General features: G+C 41.5%; 1 protein-coding gene across 2 annotated transcripts in view; it reads left to right on the plus strand.

The window, feature by feature from the left end:
• The window catches only part of zbtb16a (zinc finger and BTB domain containing 16a), a 275933-nt gene that overhangs the window by 12320 nt on the left and 241769 nt on the right, over positions 1-21844 (plus strand). For both annotated transcript variants that reach the window (XM_063038143.1, XM_063038144.1), the window contains exon 2: positions 8137-9455. In XM_063038143.1, the coding sequence (XP_062894213.1) occupies positions 8233-9455 (1223 nt within the window). In that variant the 5' untranslated portion in view covers positions 8137-8232. The remainder of the gene's footprint in view (positions 1-8136; positions 9456-21844) is intronic.

Genomic DNA, 21844 nt, shown 5'->3' on the forward strand with positions numbered 1-21844 from the left:
TAAGGAAGTCCCCCCCTCACCTCTGTTCCAAGTAAATGTCCCCCTGTTCTGCGGCTGTGCCCGCTGGTCCTTGATTTTCCCCCACCATAGGAACCTTCCTCTCCACATCTACTCTGTCAAGCCCTTTCAACATTCGGTAGGTTTCAATGAAATTCCTCCCTTCGTTTGTATGAAGCTGTTTATATGAAAGTGTAAACACAAGCAAATCTGCAGATGCTGGAAATTCAAGCAACACACATAAAAGTTGCTGGTGAACACAGCAGGCCAGGCAGCATCTCTAGGAAGAGGTACAGTCAGGTGTAATGGTTTGATCATTACTTGCACCTTACTAATAACTAGGTACTGTTCTTTGGGTACAGCAGTGATTTTTTTTGTGCACTATAATAAATCGGATGATTGTCATCTTTGCTGTATTGATGGGTGAGGTGGGTATATTGGCTAGGACATTTGGAGAACTTTACATTGGCAAGCAGATGCATGACTAAATGACAATAAAAGAGGACTGCGTGTCCTCATAATCTAATCTAATCTAAGACGTGTTCTCTGTTTAATATCTCAACAGCACCTCTGAGAAAAGAGTACTAAATTAGTGATCCAGTTTTGGAATACCACTTGAACCACTAAGTATCTGATTCATGCATGCCTGCCTTTGACTAGAAACAAACTAACATGGAGATGGAAAATATTTAACTGTTTCTGTGGTATATTTGCATGTGACTATTGATTATGAGCTAAACAGGTCGGATGTGCCAGGGTATTTTGGGAGGGGGGGATGTGGGAGATGGAAGGGATGCTCCCTGCAAACTTTCAACATCTGAAAATGGAAATATTGATATCTTTCAAAAGAGAAATTTGAGTGTACTAGAAAAGTAGAAAGCAGATACAAGGATGGATAGTAATTGGACAGGTCCTACAAAGTGTAGGCTTTGAAACTCATAGTTACATAGTTCAGTCATGCTGTTAATTTGCCTGATTTAAAATAATAGATGTTGATGAATATTTACAGTGAAATTAGTTGAGCCACGAGTCTGAAGGCTTTTCCCAATATGGTCTATTTTTGGTGAGAAGTGATTTGTACCCTCTTCAGAAGACCAGTGACAAAGTGACAGAACTCAAACAGCTATCTCTGTAGCATACCCTCATTGGGCCACATGTTTCCTTTCACCAGTGAGTAGGTTAAGCTTGTCTGACCAACCTTGTGATTTGAGTTCTTAAATGATAGTCAGTTCAGTTTTGCCACCAAGGCAGACTGAGTTCTCCTCTCTAGAAAAAGATTGAGGGGTTGAGAATGAAGAGTTTAAGAATGATTGAGAGATTGAGAATGAAGTCTTCCAAAAATTATAAAAATGTTTAACAGTGTTGATGTAAGGAAGATGTTTCCACTTGTGGGAGTCTGAAACTATGTATCTTGAATATGAGCGAGTCACAAATAAATTTACTGGGGATTTTAGTTTAATGGTGAACTTGTTACCATAGAACTTTTGTGAATTGCATTGAAGTATTTAAGGGGAGCTAGTAAATGTGAGGGTGGGGAAAGAAAATCAGATGAAGGTGGAAGGAGGCTTGTGTGGAAGATGGGTCATCTGGGCCAAGTGGACTCTTTCCATGTCCCAGTGTAAAATGCTGTAATTCTAGGTACAACTAGTAGCCATTTCAGCTTCATCACGGGCACAATCCTCCACAACATTGAGGGAATCTCCCAAAGGCAGTGCCTCAGGAAGGTGGCATCCATTATTAAGGACCCTCACCATCTGCGAAATGCCCTCTTCCCATTACTACCATCAGGGAGGAGGTACAGGAGCCTGAAGACCCATACTTAATGTTTTAGGAACAGCATCTTCCCCACCATCGTTTTCATGAACACTATCTCACTATTCCTCTTTTTCATTCTTTATTTTTGTAATTTGCTGCTCTATACTGCTGACATTTCACTGCTTACGGTATGTTAGTGATAACAAGGCTTGATTCTGCTTCAGAAGCCTTTTCTGTCTCTAGCAAATACCAATTTATAAGATGCTGGAGCCTATTGTTAAGGATGTGGTTTCAGGGTACTTGGAAACACATGATAAAATAGGCTGAAATCAGTATGGTTTCCTTAAGAGAAAATCTTGCCTGACAAACCTGTTGGAATTCTTTGAGGAAATAACAAGCAGGATAGACAAAGGAGAGTCTGTGGATGTTGTGTACTTGGTTTTTTCAGAAGGCCTTTGACAAGGCATCACACATGAAGCTGCTTAACAAGATAAGAGCCCATGATATCACAGGAAATATACTGGGATGGACAGGAGATTGGCTGACTTCAGAGGAGGAAAAGAGTGGAAATAAAGGGAGCCTTTTCTGGTTGGCTGGCCTTGACTAGTGATGTTCCGCAGGGGCCTTGTTTTGGGACTGATTCGTTTTACATTATTTGCCAATGATTTTGGATGACAGAATTGAAGGCTTTGTGGCCAAGTTTACAGATGATACAAAGGCAGGTGGAGGGGCAGGTGGTGTTGAGGCAGGGAGGCTGCAGAAGGACTTGGACAGATGAGGAGAATGGGCAAAGTGGCAGATGGAATACAGTGTAGGGAAGTGTATGGTCATGCACTTTGGTAGAAGTAGTAAAAGTGTAGACTATTTAAATAGAGAAAATCCAAAAAAATGAGATGCAAGCTGACTTGGGAGTCCTTGTGCAGGATTCCGTAAAGGTTAAGTAATAGGCTGAGTCAGTGGTGAGGAAGGCAAATGCAATGCTAGGTTTCATTTTGCGAGGACAAGAATATAAAAGCAAGGATGTAATGTTGAGACTTTATAAAGCACTGGTGAGGCCTCAGTTGGAGTTTTGTTGCAGTTTTGGGCCCCTTATCTTAGAAAGGATGTGCTGACGTTGGAGAGGGTTCAGAGGAGGTTCACGAGAATCATTCCATGAATGAAAGGATTACCATATGAGGGCTAATTGTTGTATCTGGGCTTGTACTCCCTGGAATTCAGAAGAATGGGGAGGAGATCTAATTGAACCCATTGAATGTTGAAAGGCCTCGATAGAGTGGATGAGGAGAGGATGTTTCATTTGGTGGGGGAGCATAGAACTAGAGAACACCGCTTCAGAATAGAGGAATGTCCATTTAGAACAGATGTGCAATTTTTTCTTTAGCTGGAGGGTGGTGAGTCTGTGGAATTCATTGCCACAGGTGGCTGTGGAGGCCAAGTCATTGGGTATACTGAAGGCAGAGGTTGATAGATTTTTGATTAGTCAGGACATGAAAGGATACAGGGAGAAGGCAGGAAATTGGGGCTAAGTGGGAAATGGATCAGCCATGATGACATGGTGTAGCAGACCCAATGGGCCAAATGGCCCAATTGTGCTCTTATACCTTACGGTCTTATAACTGTTAGAATTTTCAGGAAGCAGATGTCTGCATGTCTATTGCTTCATGGACTATATGGATCTGGTTCCCAAGGGCTGGGAGCCCCACCAGAAATATGATCATAAAATGCAGCCTAAATTTCTATAGATTCAATACCCTGGAATTGATCTAAAGGCATACACCACGTGACGAGGGTGTTAAGTGTGAGCTGGATGGGTTACAGACCTTAGTTAGATGTTTTACCCAAGAACATTTGGCTTTGACTAACCAAATGTTAGCAGCTAATTTAAAACCAATTGCAGCCAAGCCATATCTAATAGCTTAAAGTCGAGGTGTCAATGGAAAGCAGCAGTTGATTTTTAACTATTTAGGGTCATAGTTATTCATACATTGCACTTTCTCCTTGGTTTAGAGTAGTTCAGACTGAAACCATTTGGCCCAACGGGATCAATACTCCCCAACCACCCCCATTTCCTGGCGGTCTGCCTGAAACCTCGACTATTTATTCCTCTCCGTAGATGCTGCCTGACTTGCTGAGCTCCTCCAGCATTTTGTGTGTGTGTTGCTCTGGATTTCCAGCATCTGCAGAATCTCTTGTGTTTACAATCCCACTCCCTTTATTGTTCTCCCCAGTCGGAAGTATGCTTCTTTTCCCATTTATGCATAGTAATACTTGGATCAAATTCCACCTTTCTGGGCACTATGCTTCATGCCGTAACTATTTGCTATTTCTCCTTTTAAACAAAATCATCTTGTTTTCAGTCTTGAATTTTTTTTGGCAATCATCTTATTTCAATGTATTGTGACTACCTCCTTCTGGTGTAAATATTTTCTTCATATTTAACTTTATCAAATCTCCCCTTAACTAATTGTGCTGTACAGAGTACAATCCTAACATATCCAGACTTTTCACATAGTGGAGGGGAAGCAATTAAGTTGAAACATCATTGCATGGAACTGTATATTTTTAAACATTAATATTTAGTAGCAGTCACGCTAACTTAAATGCAGACTAATACCACTCCACATTGTTGTATTGTGTGTTTGCACTTCAATCTCAAGTTCTTGCCTACTTTCACTTGCACATTTTTCCTCACCTCCCTCTGCCCCATCCCCACTTTCTTCTTTCCGCAGGGATTACTCCCTGCGCAACTCCCTTGTCTATATTTGTCCCTCCCCACTGATCCTCCTCCTGGCACTTATCCTTGCAAGCGGAACAAGTCCTACACCTGCCCCCACACCTATCCCTCACTACCATTCAGGGCCCCAAACAGTCCTTCCAGGTGAGGCGACACTTCACCTGTGGGTCTGTTTGGGTCATGTACTGTGTCTGGCGCTCCTGGTGTGGCTTCCAGTATGTCTGTGAGACCCGACATAGATTGGGAGACTGCTTTGCCGAGCACCTACACTCTGTCCACCAGGAAAAAGTGGGATTTCCCAGTGGCCACCCATTTTAATTCCACTTCCCATTAATATTCTGATATGTCTATCAATGGCTTCCTCTACTGCCGGGATGAGCCCACACTCAGGTTGGAGGAGCAACGACTTTCATTGAAATAAGCACAGCAATATACATAGCAATACTACCCGTCTGGGTAACCTCCATCCTGATGGCATGAACGCCGATTTCTTGAACTTCCTGTACTTGCCCCCCCCCGCCCCTCTATTCCCTATTCCTGTTTCCCTCTCCCACCTTATCATCACCTCCTTCTGGTGCTCCTCCCCCTTCCCTTTCTTCCATGGCCTTCTATCCTTTCCCATCAGATTCCCCCTTCTCCTGCCCTTCATCTTTCACCTATCAACTTCCCAGATCTTTACTTTGCCCCGTCCCCCCCTCCCATTTTCACCTATCACCTGCCACCTTGTACCACCTCCTCTCCTCCCTTCACCTTGCCCTGACTTCTCATCTTTCTTTCCAGTCTTGATGAAGGGTCTTGGCCTGAAATGTCACTATTTATTAATTTCCATGGATGCTGTTTGACCTGCTGAGTTCCTCCAGCATTTTGTGTGTGTTGCCTTGGATTTCCAGCATCTGCAGATTTTGAGTTTGTATTCACTTTTGCACAGTCTCTTTCTCTCTCTTATTCTCTGTCTGTCTCTCCTTTTCTCTCTCTCTCATTCTAGCATGCCTATATATATGTACCTTGTATTCACTAAGCTTGAACACTACTCTGGCAATCAATTTACTACCCTGCTTGGTCCTTTGGAAATTACGAATAATTAATCTTGAGCATGAAAGTTTATCAGGAGCGGCAATCATACTGGCTAGTAATTAATTTAGGGAGATGGAAGGTGTTGCATAGTATGGCATCTGGGAATACAAGGAGACAGTAAATAACCTTCACAAACATTTGTCACCATGGATTAACTACTATATTTGTGGCTATATTGATTTATGACTAAAGCATTTAATGTGATACAGCAGAGCCCAGCCAACAACAGTCAGGATTTAGAATGAACTTTGCAGAGGGAAAACAAGAAAGTCCCATTGGCATAGACAGCGTTGGCTGCATGTGCGCATGATAGAGAGGTTGGCATCTCCAAGAGACCATCAGCGTTCCCTTTTGTTGAAACTCCAAAAATTGCGCAAATATTTCCTTGTTTTCCTCCTGCGGTTGAATTGAAGGGGGTACAACGTGGTGTGCCTCTCGCCTTGCGTACTGGAATTGTTTTTTATCCCCACCTGTGGCCCAAGCCCAGCTGCAGGAGGCTGCTCTCCAGAATTCTCTTCATGAACGTAATGCAGTTCACGGGCACTGGTGATGACGCTGCTTCACGTTGGCGTACCTGGGGCTTCCTTGTACCTGTCTGAATCAGCTACCTTCTTGCCCCCTGAAGAACCCAGTTCTCCCATTTTGGGACTAGCATCCTTTACCTGCATCATTTTTTTTGTACACCTGAACTTTATGCTTTTTCAACTCCATATAGAGTGAAGATTTTTGCTTGTAGCTTACAACGACAACATAGGACAAGGCTAGGCAATGATCTGAATAAAAAGGTGATTTATAACTGCAGGTTTTGCCAGACTTGGAGCCAGGGTAGTTTCAAGCTTGGGGGTGTTTGACTTGGTGTGGGCTATGGGTTTTAACATGCTGCACAAATGGTTGGATGGATGCACTGAGCAATTCCCTCTAAGGTGTGCACGCGCACACGTCTTTTGCTACTAGCGCACAAAGGAATTTAAACTGCGCACAAAAAGGTTGTTGCCCTCTACCTCGTTGGCATGTTAAGTATATTTCAAGATCGTGCACAATCACACTCACTTTTCTGGTTTCTGATGCGGACGGTGCTAACAACGTGGAAGTTGCGATGATTTGTCCACAGATTTTAGAAACTGGCTTATTTATGCTGTTTTATTGAGGAAATTATTCAATGCGCATATGTTGTTGTTACTGGGCAAAAAACTGCACAGCACAAGATTTCTGCGCACACTGGTCATTACAAATTAGAGGGAACATTGCCACTGAGTACAGAAAAAAAAACAAATTGCTAAAAGTGAGTTATTTTTAAACAAGTTGGAGAGACGGGAGGAACTTGAGAGCATTGGATCTGTGGGCAAGTGGACCCCGTTGCCAATGGCCAAGGTGAGGTTTTGAGGAAAAGAGGGGTTGTGTGAGTCAGAGTGGACAGTATGATGGTTCTGGGTGCAGCTTTATGAGAGATAAGCTATAGGAGCAGAATTAGGCCATCTGGCCCATCGAGTCTGCTAGGCCATTTCAGTATGGCTGATCCAATTTTCCCCTCGGCCCCAATCTCCTTCCTTCTCCCTGTATCCCTTCCTGCCCTGACCAATCAAGAATCTATCAACCTCTGCCTTAAACATGCATAAAGACTTGGCCTCCAGCTGCTTGTGGCAAAGAATTTTACTCTCTGGCTAAAGAATTTCCCCCTCAGCTGTTTTAAAAGGACACCCTCTATTGTGAAGCTGTGTCCTCTGGTCTTAGACTCTCCCATCTTCCGGTCTTAGACTCTCCCACCATAGGAAACACCCTCTCCACATCCACTCTATCAAGGCCTTTCACCATTCGATAGGTTTCAATGAGGTTGCCCTTCATTCTTCAGAATTCCAGTGAGTACAGGCCCAGAGCCATCAAACACTCCTCATATGACAATCCATTCAATCCTGGAATCATTTTTGTGAACCTCCTTTGAACCCTCTCCAGTTTCAGCATGTCCTTTTCAAAGATAAGTGGCCCAAAACTGCTCACAATACTCCAACTGAGACCTCACCAGTGCTTTATAAAGTCTCAACATTACATCCTTGCTTTTATATTCTAGTCCTCTTGAAATAAATGCTAACATTGCACTTGCCTTCCTCACCACAGACTCAACCTGCAAATTAACCTTTAGGGAATCCTGCACAAGGACTCCCAAGTTCCTTTGCGCCTCCATTTTTTCGAATTTTTCTCTCCATTTAGAAAATAGTCAACCCTTTCATTTCTTGTGTGAAAGTGCATAACCAGTCACTTCCGGACACTGTATTCCATCTGCCATATCTTTGCCCATTCTCCTAATCTGTCTAAGTCCTCTTGTAGCCTCTCTACATCCTCAAAACTACCTGCCCCTCCACCTATCTTCATATCGTCTGCAGACTTTGCAACAAACCCTTCAATTCCATCATCTAAATCATATGGTGGACCTTAGAAAGAATTTAAGCCAATGTATCAGAAATGTGCAGACACAGAGGATAGGAAAGAATGAGGTGAAAGTAGAGACGATAGAGTGCAGAAATTTCTGCCACCGTTTCATTTCCCACGGGTTTAGATAATTTGCTAATTTTTTCTTGCAGGTAACAAAACACCTCTACGACAAGCCGTGTAACCAGTCATACAGACAGCCTAATGAATTGGCCCAGCGTACAGAGGATCTGTGAATTTGATTAAAAATGGGATTAATAAAGCTTCAGAACCCTAATCATCCCTCAGCGCTCCTTCATAAAGCCAACCAGATGCGACTGTTGGGGACTCTGTGTGATGTGGTTATCCTGGTGGACAGCCAGGAGTTCCACGCCCATCGCACCATCTTGGCCTGTACCAGTAAGATGTTTGAAATCTTGTTTCTGCGCAACAGTCAGCATTACACCTTGGACTTCCTTTCACCAAAGACGTTCCAACAGATCCTGGAATATGCTTACACTGCCACACTCCAAGCCAAAGTAGAGGATTTGGATGATCTGTTGTATGCAGCAGAAATATTGGAGATTGAGTACTTGGAGGAGCAGTGTCTGAAGATACTGGAAACTATTCAGGCAACGGATGATAATGATACAGAGATGACAGCTGCTGAAGAGGAGGATGGGGGAAAAGCCAGATTTAACAAGAATGTATTGGTTACTAAGCAAATTTCTGGTGAAGAGGCTGCTTACATGACTAACCAGGCCATGCCAACTGGGACAATGGAAGAGCAGAGCCCCTCCGTGTCCACTTCGTTTGGACTTTCAGCAATGAGCCCCACCAAAGCTGCCGTAGATAGTCTTATGAGTATTGGGCAGTCTATTATTCAGGGATCTCTGCAGCAAGCTTCTACAGATGAAGCCTTCTCTGCTGGCAGCAGGCATTCCATGGTAATCGAAGTCAAGCACGAAATGATGCAGGTAGAGGAGGATGCTAGTCCCAAAATGGGAGAAATGGGTTCTTCAGGGGGCGAGAAGGTAGCTGATTCAGACAGGTACAAGGAAGCCCCCGGTACGCCAACGCGAAGCAGCGTCATCACCAGTGCCCGTGAACTGCATTACGTTCGTGAAGAGAATTCTGGAGAGCAGCCTCCTGAATCTGGACTTGGGCCACAGGTGGGGATAGAGAACAGTTCCAGTGCGCAGGGTGAGAGGCACACTGCGTTGTACCCCCTTCAATTCAACCGCAGGACTGATGGCCTACTGGAGGTGCCAACTTCCCTATCGTCTGCACTGCACGTGCAGCCCACACTCTCTGTGGCGATGGACTTCAGCGGGTACGGAGGGCTCCTGCCTCAAGGCTTCATTCAGAGGGAGCTTTTCAACAAGCTGGGCGAACTCGCCGTGGGCATGAAGACTGAGAATAGATCTACCAGCGAGAGGTGTAATGTCTGTGGCGTAGAACTATCAGACAGCGAAGCCATTGAGCAACACAGGTGAGAGATAACATCACCTTGTTGAAATAAAATTGCTAGGTTGTTGTAATATTCCATTTTTGTTCTCAAATCAATCCCAATGCTGCCTTCATATATGATTCAGTCCTATCTTATTCTCTAGATTGCTCTTCAGACCCTATTAAATAACCTGCGCTAAAGTTGTTATATAATTTTGTTCTTCAAAGAATTTGACTTTAATGAGGTGTGCACAAGTGCCTCACAGAATCGGATTCATTATCACTGTCTTATATGACGTGCAATTTGTTGTTTTGTGGCAAATGCATAAAATTGCAATAAATTGCAAAATAGCGCAAAAAGAAAGGGAATAATGTGATATCAATGGACTGTTCAGAAATCTGATGGCTGAGCGGGAAGAATTTGTTTCTTAATCATTGAGTGCGGGTCCTCTGTGGAAAATTATTGTTTTTCATGACTTCGAGTTTCTTTCCCTTTGCAAAAATTAATTCTGTCTTGATAGACTCCTTCCCCTAACCAATGGACATTTTGTGGAATTATTATATTTTTTTTATTAAGCAGTGTCTTCACATTAATGAGTATTGCAGGAATTGGGAGGAACAAGCTCAAGGGATTAAGAACTTCCAACAGTGTTTATAATCCTCATAGCATTGGTCTTGATGTGAGGGCAGATTAATACAGGTAAGTGTAAAGTGCACTCTAAGATAGAAATATAAACTGCATATGTATTCTATTTGTAGATCAGATGCAGCTAAAAATGAAGACCGATTAGATTAGATTCAATTCAACTTTATTGTCACTGTGCTGAGTACAGATACAAAGCCAATGAAATGCAGTTAGCATCTGACCAGAAATGCAAAAAATAGCGTTATTTACAGCATCTACAGCACACAAATATAAACGTACTGAGACAGTACAATATGGGTGCAATACTGCTTAACGCTGTGATGTGAGGTTCAGCAGTGTCACAGCCTCGGGGAAGAAGCTCTTCCTGTGCCTGCTGGTGCAGGAGTGGAGGCTCCTGTAGCGCCTACCGAATGGGAGGAGAGTAAAAAGTCCATGGTTAGGGTGAGATGCATCCTTGATAATGCTTTTCACCCTGCCCAGGCAGCGTTTATGGTAGTTGTTCTCAATGGTGGGCAATAGGGTGCCGATAATCCGCTGGGCAGTTTTCACCACACGCTGGAGTGCTTTGCGGTCTGATACGGGACAATTGCCATACCACACTGAGATACAACTAGTGAGTATGCACTCAATGGCACAGCGGTAAAAGTCCGTCAGTATCCTGGGACAGAGGTGAGCTTTCTTGATGCTCCGCAGGAAATAAAGACACTGTTGCGCCTTTTTGATCAGGATGGAGGAGATCAGGGACCAGGTGAGATCCTCGGAAATGTGGACACCAATGAGTCAATGCAGAGTAGACATCAACAAACCCAATGGAATATGGAATCAAATCAGTAAAATATTGGAGTACAAGGCAATATGTTGCCACAGGAGAAAAATTGCGATGAAGTTGGTCCCTCAAGCAGTAAGTGATTGATACTCCTTAGCCCAGCCTCCAAAAGGTGTTTCCTGCAGCTCTTATGTGCCACATCCATTTTGTCTGACGCATGCAGCCTACTGCATTGACCATTTGAATACCTCGAGTTGAAAGTGATATCTTCTCCAGTATCGATGCTTTGCACTGCAAGAGAAAGCACAGGTGGTACCTCGATTATCTGATAATGAAGCCTTGCTTTGCGATCTGTATAATTCTGATAGTGGTTTGATAACCCAACTGCAAGCCAGCAACAGGTACGTTCCGATACCCTCACCTGTCACCTGGCTTAGTTTGCGGATAGCAATGTGAGGAGAACATGGGTACAAGAAAGATTTGAAATTTTTATCTGTCTTGGAGTGTGTCACTGCTTTGTGCCTTGGGGAGAAGGATGTGGGTTTTCACCTGCATAGTGGGCTTGTCTCTTTATAAAAGATACTGACTTTACTGCTTCAGTCCTCAAAGCACATTTTCTCAGATTCTTTTTAAATTGGGTTTCTATTATGTGATAAGGAAAGTTTTTTTTTACTGAAAATAGATCAGCACAGGAACAGGACCTTTGGCCCATGATGTTATGTCGACCTAAGAAACAATTTACTAAATTAATCCCTTCTGCTGACACAATGTCCATATTTTTCCATTTTCGGTACATTCATAGGCCTTAACTAAAGATCTCTTAAACACCTCTATCATATGTGCTTCCACCACCACCTGTAACAGCACATAGCAGCCACTCACCACGTGATGTGTGTGTGTGTTTTTTAAACTTGCTCCATACATCTCCTTTGAAATTGTCCCTTCTCATATCAAATACATGTCTTCTGGTTTTAGAGATTTCTACTGTAGGAAAAGATACTGACTGTCAAACGTTTCATATTCTTATAAACTTCTATCAGGTCATCCCTCAGCCTCTGCCACTGAGAAAACAACACAACTTTGTCCAACCTTATTCCATCAGCAACCAGGTGTATCCGCTCCACAACCTCCACATCCCTTCTGTAATGGGGCAACCAGAAATTAATAGAATGCTCCAGATGTGAACTAACCAGTTTTATAAAGCCGCAATGTAATTATTTGACTCAAGCTCAATCCCTCAGCAAGTGAGGACAAGTGTGCAAAATGCTGCCTCCACCACCTGATCAACCTGTGCAGCCACTTTCAGAGAGCTATGGACTTGGACCCAAAAATCCCTCTATGCATCCATCGATGCTGTTGAGGGTTTTGCCATTAACTGTGTTTTGTCCCTTTGCATTTGATCTACCAAAGTGTAGTACCTCACATTTGGCAAGATTAAACTCCATCTCCCGTTTCTCCACCTATATCTATATCCCGCTGCATCCATTCACCATCCTCTATGCTATACACCACCTCCACCAATCTTTGTATTGTCTGAGAACTTACCAACCTGCCCATCCACATTTTCATCCAAGTCAGCAAAGGCCCCAGTATGAATCCCTGCAGAACACAACTAGTCACAGAGGTCCAGCCAGAATCAGATGCATCCGCCACTGTGCCATGACTTCTATGGACAAGTCAATTCTGAATCCAAATGGCTAACTCACCATGGATCCCATGCATCTCAATTCTCTGGATGAGCATCCTATGAGGGACCTTACTAAAATCCATGTAGACTACATCTACAACTCTACCTTCATCCATATCCTTTGTTGCCTCGTTGAAAAACTCAGTCAAGCCATTAAGACTTGTCCCGCATTAAGCTTTGGTGTTTGTCCCTAATTAGGCCATGGTTTTCTAAAGGCTCATAAATCCTATCTCTAAAGAATTCTCTCCCAATAGCTTCACTACCACTGACATGACACTCTCCCTTCTATCAGTTTGAGCATTATCCCTATTGCCCTTCTTGAAAAACACAAAGCCGCTTGCCTGTCCTCTAAACCTCACCCCTGGCTAGAGAGGATATGAAGATCTTGTCCAAGGCTCCAACAATCTCATCTCCTGTCTCTCAGTAACTTGTATTATATCCCATCAGACCCTTCTCACTTGATGACCTTGATGAGACCCAACACTATCTCTCTTTCTAATCTCAAAATGCCCTTGCCCTCTTTAATTAAGGAGAATGTGCCTTGTCTAAACTGACCATTGAACACCTGGTACACAACACCTTATTCTGAAGCTTTTTGACTAACCTGCAGTCGCATTGGATGGAACTAAAATCCTCGTTTGTACCACTTGCTACTAAATTACATGCAGCATTTGTTGGGTTAAGACTGTTGGAAGCATTTCATGCAAATCTTTTTCAAGAGTCATAAAATTGGAATTCAGTTGGTACAGTTACCAAGAGATGAATCTTGGCAAGAGCAAGACTCTCCTGCTTCTGTGATCCTGGATGTGATGGGGCCAAAAGCTGTCCTCAGTTGCAAGTGCTAAATGCACAAATGTCATTGCTAACAGGATTTCAAGCAGAACAGAAATGCAAATGCTGCTATATTCTCTGAGGATCATTGGCAGAGAGGCTTGGGAGCTCCTAAGATCTGAGATCAACGCTGCCTGGCACTTAGCTCCTGGCGTGGTCACCCGTGGCAGTAAGGTCAAGGGGGAGGTTCCAGATAAAGAATGATCCAACCAAAACCTCAGTGGCGGAGCTGGCTGAAGATGATGCCACATCACAACAGCGCTGAAAGGTCCCCAGTTGTCTTTCACTCCATACCACTGGTCCCAGTCACCAATCTGTCAAGGGCTGTAAGGTGGCTGCCCATGCATCAGACTCCCCACGTTAAACAAAGTCACGCACCAGGTGTTCTTCATTCAGGAAACCTACCCTAATATCCCAGTTATGTGGGTCCTGGATCGGCCTCTATGACCACCTGAGGCCGTCCTTTGGAGAACATCCTGCTCGACCTGAGTGATTGCAACTACTATTGTGAGTTTAACCCAAGAAACTGAGGACTAATTTCCACTCCAAAATACAAGTGCAATGTGGCATCTATTTGAATATTCAGTCAGTGCTATCCAACATGGCTGGATAAGCTTGAGGGGCTGAATGGCCTATTCCTTTTCCTGCATATTCACAATACAGTTGTACTGTGTGAACATGCTTTCAAATGATATAATTATGAGGATGTTAAACTGTGGCTTTTATGTAGAAATGAATCCAGCATTACAAAATATATTTGCATAGCTGATGTTTGTGTTTTTAAAGAAAATCAGATTTGACAGGAAAGAAGCTAATATTTGATACCTGACCTCTGTTGGCATGGAAAATAATGAAAGCTTACTGCCTGAAATATCCACTACATTTAAAGCAGAGATCCCAGGTCATACTGACTGAGTTTTATTTTTAAAGGATGATACAGGTAGGTTTAATGACGCAAGCAAAATGCTATTGAAAGGAGTTGGGGATGAAATGCAGGCGTCCAAAGAATGAGCAGAATTGTGAGGATGAATGGAAAGAATCAAAGGTCCAGCATAGGTACAAGAGGCTGAAAGGTCTGCTTGTCTGATCTGACTGATTTCATGGAGCACAAGGATGAGAGGACATTTGGTGGTTGCCTTGCATGACATGTGATGCTGCTGATATGTTGTGCTTTGCTATTGGCTTTGAGATGCTGTGGCAGAATACAAATCAAAATGCCTCCCTACTTGACTGAAGATAACGGTGCCTTGTGGGAGTTATTATTGTGTTGAGCGTATTTTCCATATTTCTCCATGGAACGCATTTAACTCACTTGCCTTTCCATCTCCCTCTTTCCCCCACCACCCCCACTGCCATTCAGTCCTCTTTATTCTTGAGCTTATTAGCGGCACCTGGTAATGTAACCTCATAATCGAAACCAGCACTTCCCCTCTGCATGGCCACTGACAGACAGCTCTGTCAGCCTGAACATGCCATGCTAGGAAGTCCCATTAGCTTTATTACTGGAAGATCCTGGGTTGCTCAGGAAATGAATGCTGCAGCAAGGCGCAAGATCTTGACCTGCTCGTGTAACCCCTGCTTGTTGGAAAGACACTTGGGATTTCAGTCACTCTGGTTCTTATCTTGAGTCGCGAGGTTAACAAAAAGTCTACAGATTGACATTCCTTTAGCAAGAAATACACTCATGACCTCTGATTTATTCCCTCTACAAGGAACTTAAGGTGTTTATTTATTTTAAAATGTGCTGTATAATTTAAGGCCATAGTACTACACCATTTTTTAAACTTATAATGTGAATTGCAGTATAGGGTAATAACCATGTGGCTCTTGAATTGTTTCTTACTCACTCATTCTCCCCTTAAGTTTGAAGATGTGTACAATGGGGTTTAGACAGAAAAATGATAACGGATTTCTCTTGAATGAGTGATCATAGTAACCCAAGTTATCACAGTAACAGCTGTCAATCTTGTTGGTAGAGGCTGTCTTCTGATCACTCAAAATCAGTGCATGTTCTTAACCAGAATGCAAAATTAATGATATTTGAAGGAAAACACAGACTCGTGCTATACCTGCCTCTTTTCAATCATGTTTTGGGCTTTGGCTTTTAGATTTGATATTCCACAAGGACCATTTATCCCTTCCACACAGATTTCTGTAACAATATAAGCAAATAATATATAAAATTAATATCAAAAGTGCTTGGAATATTGTTACACACACAATATGCTGGAGGAACTCGGCTAATGAGGCAGCATCTATGCAGGGGAATAAATATTTGACGTTTTGGGCTGAGACCCTTCTTCAGGATTTGCTTATTGTGGATCTTACTAGCACATGAGCTAATTGGGGTAGATGTCAGTTAATGTTGAGGGGAGCTAAATAAATCTGTGAGTGAAAGGGGAATAAAAGAATATAGTGATGTGAGTTGTACTTTGACATTTAACGTTTTGTTCACAAACTTATTTATATAACATAACATAAAAGGGCTGAAAAAAGAAGCAAAAAAAAGACCAGAAGTCAATGTTGGATTAACCTGTAGACGGTAATCTTTCATTAATTGGGATCTTGATGTGCACAACATTAAGATAAGTTTAGTTTGTACCATAACACCAACTGCACAAAGTAGTTCACTGTGCTTGGAACGTTCAGCAAGGTTGACAGACTGATTAAATATTGGGTGTTTCATTTCAACCACTGTCTTTAAAAGTGCTGGAGTCCTTGTGTTGATTAAGCATTTTCTGTTTATTTTTATAAATCCTTGGGTAATTCGCAAAGCCAACAAATATTCAGCATCTGCCTGCCAACATAATCCAATTGTCAATTAGCTTAAAAATTTGGAGGGCTGTGTTTTTTTTAAAGAGCAGGAATAGAAATAATTGGGGAGCTATCAAAGAACTTGCAGAATCACAATGGCCTCCTGTTGTATTTTTCTTTGATTCTGTAATGGACTAATTGCTCATGATTCAGTGAAGACTTATTTTCAGATTTGTGTGTTTTCCTGGTGCAGAACAGGGATGGAGTCATATTGTGGATTGAAACAGCAGCTTGATCTTGGAAAAGATTAGTTTTGGTTTTAGGTTTTATTTTATTTAGAGATACAGCATTGAGTAAACTGAGCTGCACCACCCAGCAACCCACTGATTTAACCCTAGCATAATCACAGGATAATTTACAATAACCAATTAACCTACTAATCATACGTCTTTGGAACGTGGGAGGAAACTGGAGCACCTGGTAGAAACAAAAAACCGCTCACGCTCACAGTCACGACACCGCAATTGAATTCCAATGTCCTGAGCTGTGATAGCATCGTACTAACCACTACACTATGGGTTTCTCCAAAGCATCATTGGGGAAGGTTTACCCTAATCCACCCAAAATTTAGTCTTAATGACAGAATCGGGAGATCACATACTCAACAATGATTTTTTTTTCTTCTTCTGGAATTAATTAATTGATCATTTTAACTTGGGCATCCCCAACCCCATCCTCCTGCCCAATTTTACATTTCAACCATTGAAAAGTAAAGCCAGGTGGTGAGTGAGTTTGGATTTCCAAAATTTCTCACCAGCCATGCTGAGATAACACAACCACTCTTCTTATCAGTGTAGTTTCTTCCTCCAAACAACCTTTGAATTGAATTGTGACTTTTTCTGTAACCTGGTACATAATATACTCTTTCAGCTGACATTTCTCCTTCATTCTCTTGTCAGATTTGCAGTGCATGTAGATAATACTGCTTAGTGATTTAAAATACCATATTGAATCCTTTGTATGTGTTTATTTGAAGCTCTTTACTGAAATGCCTTTGCACTTTATTATACATGGAATGTAAAGGGAATCTTGATGTAGAATTATAATCTAATTCAGTTACAGGAGTGTAAGGTAAAAGCTTATAAAAGAAAAGCCCTCAATTTTCTGAACTAATTGTATTTTTGAAATATGCATTAATTTTGATAAATTATCTTCAGAGTAATTTAATTTTATTTTCAGATGCTTCCAATTGGTCAAAATCTACCTGTGAAGGATCTGTTAAAATTTAAGCCACAATAAAAGCTTGCATGTGGAATTGTTTTGAGTGGCAAATTAGTAAACTTAGCCAGGCAGTCTGCACAGACCCTGCCATCTCCTTTTACAAATGTTTAAAATATTTCTTCAGACTTTAATTTCAGAGGAAGGCAGCTTGAAGGTAGATCATGTTTAACTCTGTATAATTGCTTCCAGATATAACACAGGGTTATGTGTGTTAGAATGAAGGGTCTGGTAAGTGCTGGCTTCCTGTGTAAATTTGGTTATTCTGTTCATTCTGGGCAGTCCTGGACACTGTCATTCTTTTCAAAACTGTTTTCCAGGTTAGTGCGAGACCGCAAATGAATTCGGACTAGGCTAATCACGTAATAACCTAACTAATCATGAAATAACTTTGCAACCAGCCTGATGAGAGTAACTATCAAGCTTGTGAAGTGTGTCTCAATTTTTTTTCCCTAATTCCTGGTGTTGCAGTGTGTTTTAATGTTTGTTTAACTGTAATAAATCAAATCTGCTTTCCCTATGACTGGCATCTTGCACCAGCTTAAAGTATAATGGAGAAGAAATTTCACTGGTTGCTACTGCTAAATATGTGAGAATATTTTCCACTGGTTGTTCTGCTTCTTGCACATCTGATTGCTTTGACTCCACTGAACTTAGTAGCATTTATTTTCATTCAGTGTTTGCTTTTCCTGCTACCTAGGACTGGAGACTATTTTCTCTCCCATACACTACCTTATTTAGATCAGAAGTTTCTGCCTTTAAGGGCTTTAACTTGTCTTTAAGGGCCCTTATTATTTTAAAAAGTGAGAAATATTGATTTTTAATATCTTTCACTGTATTTCCATATTCCTACCCATAATGCATCTATGCATTTCTAAGTGCATCCATGGGCTTCTGTTATTTCCCATTTGCCTTGTGGCTTTGAAGTGTCCTTATCTCATTTATCTTTTCTCATCGTCCATCCCCCAACCACAGTCTTGCTTCTGCTGCCCCGTGTTTTAATTGTTTTACCATCGATGGCTGCTTCAGTTGGTCAGGTCCTAAACGTTGGAATTTCATCTGTTTGTGACATTTTTTTTTCAACCAATCACTTTCATCGATGCTAATATATAATTATATGGCTGGGTACTAAATTTTATTTGACAGTAGTCTTGTGAAGGGTAATGCAACCTATATTTCTGCATTGAAAGTTCCATATAAATACTGGTTGCAACCAAAACATTGGAAAAGGGATGAGTGCATTCTTCTGCATAACTTTCTCTTGTGGTGGCAATCTTTTTTTTAAATGCTCAAAATTGTTTAATATTGAAACTTTAAGTCACAACGAGTAATCTGCTAACAAATGGTTGATTTCTGGGGGCTGAAAGAGTTAACTTGAGCCAAGGGTCTCCATATAGAAGCCGTAGTAATGAAAAATACTTGGAATTTCTCATTTTGAAAGAGACAATATTGTAGAGATTCATAGATGTCAGGAGCCATTAAGTATACTATTTGGAATCTAAGGAGTTAAAAGCCATATAAGATGTTAGTCTTTCCTTAGTTCCTAATTCCATTTAAAGCACCCTCCCCAAATAGTTGTGAAATGATTACCTCTGCTGGTGTTTGTACGTCATTTATAGTGTTTCTGGTTGAATTTTAGTTTTTCTGGCAAATCTCCAATATTTACATTCCTGTCTTACATGAGGGGATAGAAATCGTGCGTGTGTGTACCATTTCTCAGATCTGAAAGCCAGCAATTATCAGCAGCTTGTAATCTCTGTAAGTGCTCCTGACTATGCCGACAGCATAGCAGTGGAGGTTCACTTCACGTTGCTGGATCGTGGTAAGACTTTTGGGCTAATAAGGATAATGAGGGTTGTGAAGTTAACCTGAACTAATCTATTAGATAAAGATGTACACATCCGCTATGATTAAGTTCAATGATGTAACAGACTTAAAGGGTTCAATGGTTGCCTTCTCCTATAGGACACAAAGCAAAAGAAATATAGTGTGGTGTTATGTATTGATTGTTTTGTGTTTTTGGAGGTATATGTTAACTAATAATGGTTCTAAACTAAAGTGTGTGAACTAAAGTGCAAGATCACAAGGGATGTTGTGAATATGTAGATCAGGAGGAGAAATTTTGGAGGGTTTTAATTATGCAAAAAAAAATTTGGGCAGAATCAACAAGGACTTGGAAAGTGGAACTGAGCGTGGCAGAGAAAGTGGGTACCTAGGCATATTATTGAATCTTTAATTAATTGACACTTGTGCATTGATAACGATAAGGTGGCAATGAGACAGGAAGTGGTTGTCTAGTAATTTTTTTTCTGTGTAGCCTATTTTTTGCACACAGTAATTTTCTGAGTGGACCCAATTGTGCTTGCTATTTGACTCAGAGTGGTGTACTGTGTGATCACCGTGAAGTGTTTGGTCACTTTTTCCTCAGGAGGTCACTTTGTTCTCGGTTGGATGTCTTCATTTTAGGAGCTCAGTCTGCCATGATTATGAAACTTGATTTGTCTTTGCCCTAAGCTATCCTCAAATTTGTCTTTGGAATTGTAATACTTGCTAAGTATTTACTTTTGGAACAAGAAAAGTTTAATTGCTGTATGTTGTGTTAACTTGTCCTAATCAAGTGGAGAATATTCATGAATAGATGTAATAGGAGTGGTTGACAATCATCTCAATGGCTCTTCCAATGGCCTGTTTGCAGTGTCTCGCCTTTGAATGAACATTCCTTATTATGAGGCAACCATGAGAGAGATGGACTAGAAAAGTCCTGTGCTCGGCTGTATTACCTAACCTTGGTAGTTGGCACTAATAAAGCAACCAAGTTTGCCTCATTGGGCATGAGGAGTTGATGAAAGGGGATATATCATTAATTGGAGCCTGCAATGGAGGCAGTTACTGTTGGAGGTGAAGAAGTAGCTGAATGGCACTGAGCTCACACACAAGTAAAGCTGTTGGCACACGATGTAGTCATGAATCGTGCTAACAGGCCATTTGGCCCATTGATTCCATACTAACAGTTAACACTATTAGGAATGCTAATTTTGTCAGGATCACCTTGGAGTTCATTCATTTTTTTTGTCATGGGCATACATAGGCACATTATAAATGTCATGAATGTCACCTTTTTGCAGTACAAGCATGACAAATCTAGGTTACAAACTTAAAATTTACATAAATTATGCATGCAAGACAAACAATTAAATTATTTCAAGTTGAGGGAAAAGTAGTTATTAGGGTTTTCAGGTGCATTCAAGAACTTAATGGCAATGGAGAAGAGGCTATTGTTGGACGTTGAGGTGTGGGTCTTCTGACTGCTGTATCTCCTGTCTAATGGCCGCATGAAAAGGGAATAGCTCTTCTGATGAGGCCTTTGAATGATGGATGTCATCTTCCTGAGACATTGCCTCCTGTAGATGTCCTTAATAGTGGGCGAGTTGTACCCATGATGGAACTGGCTGAGTCCAGCACTTGCTGTGGTCTCCTTTTGTTCCTGTGTATTGGAATCCCATTGCTGAGAGGCAACCAGTCATAATGCTTTCCACCATACATGTCTGGATACATGTCCAGGTCTTTGACATGCCAAGCAGAGGAGGAAAGGCTGATCGACTGGGTTGATAGGAAGGAGAAAAGGATGTACTATGGTAGTTGGGTAGAGAAATTGGCATGCATTTTGATCTTTCAGTACATTGGACTTCACCATAGATCTGCCTCAGGTAAGCTCATCCTGGGAGTTTCCTGAGCTGTATTAGCACAATATTCAGGGGTACTACAAACTTAATGCTGACCAACGTGACCAAATTCTCTTTTTTGAGTTAAAGGAATGTGTTAAAAAGGCAAGAGATTTAGAGGGGAAATCCAAGGTAGCTGAAGACGTGTACTATAAGTTGCCAGCATTGAAAACTGATCCATTATGTTGGAAGGCTGACTCCTACCCGGCTAGCTTTGACATGTTGATTATATCCTTGTTGTCAATGTCAATAATCAATTGACTGGGAATTGATTTTGTTAAATGGTTTATAGGCTTTAACAGATATAAACCCCAATTAGAGCACAGTTTGGAGGAATTCTGCACCATAATTTGACAATGTCAGTACTCATTTGTTGCACCCTTAATTTGGCAATAGAAAAGGAATTTCATTCTTTATGCAAATCTCAGAAGATTTGTTTGAAGATTTACAAGTCTTTCTTTGAACTGTTTCAAGATTTTTGAATTCTGTTTCTACCAATTGCTTTTAAATGGAGGAAGTGTTTTGTGAATGTTGCAAACCAAGACATCTATTATCCTTTCACAAACGAGTGGGATGTTTCAACTCGAATGTGGTTTGGAATACAAAATTTGTCAATGTGGTGCTAAACCTTTCTTCTGTTGTATGGATGCAGTTGTGTTTTTATACGGTAGTGTAATGGTTAGCGCAATGCTTTACAGTATCAGCCACACGGGTTCGATTCCCACCACTCCCTGTAAAGAGTTCTCCC

Source organism: Mobula hypostoma, chromosome X2 (genome assembly GCF_963921235.1).
Source record: "Mobula hypostoma chromosome X2, sMobHyp1.1, whole genome shotgun sequence".
NCBI classification, from domain to species: Eukaryota; Metazoa; Chordata; class Chondrichthyes; order Myliobatiformes; family Myliobatidae; genus Mobula; species Mobula hypostoma.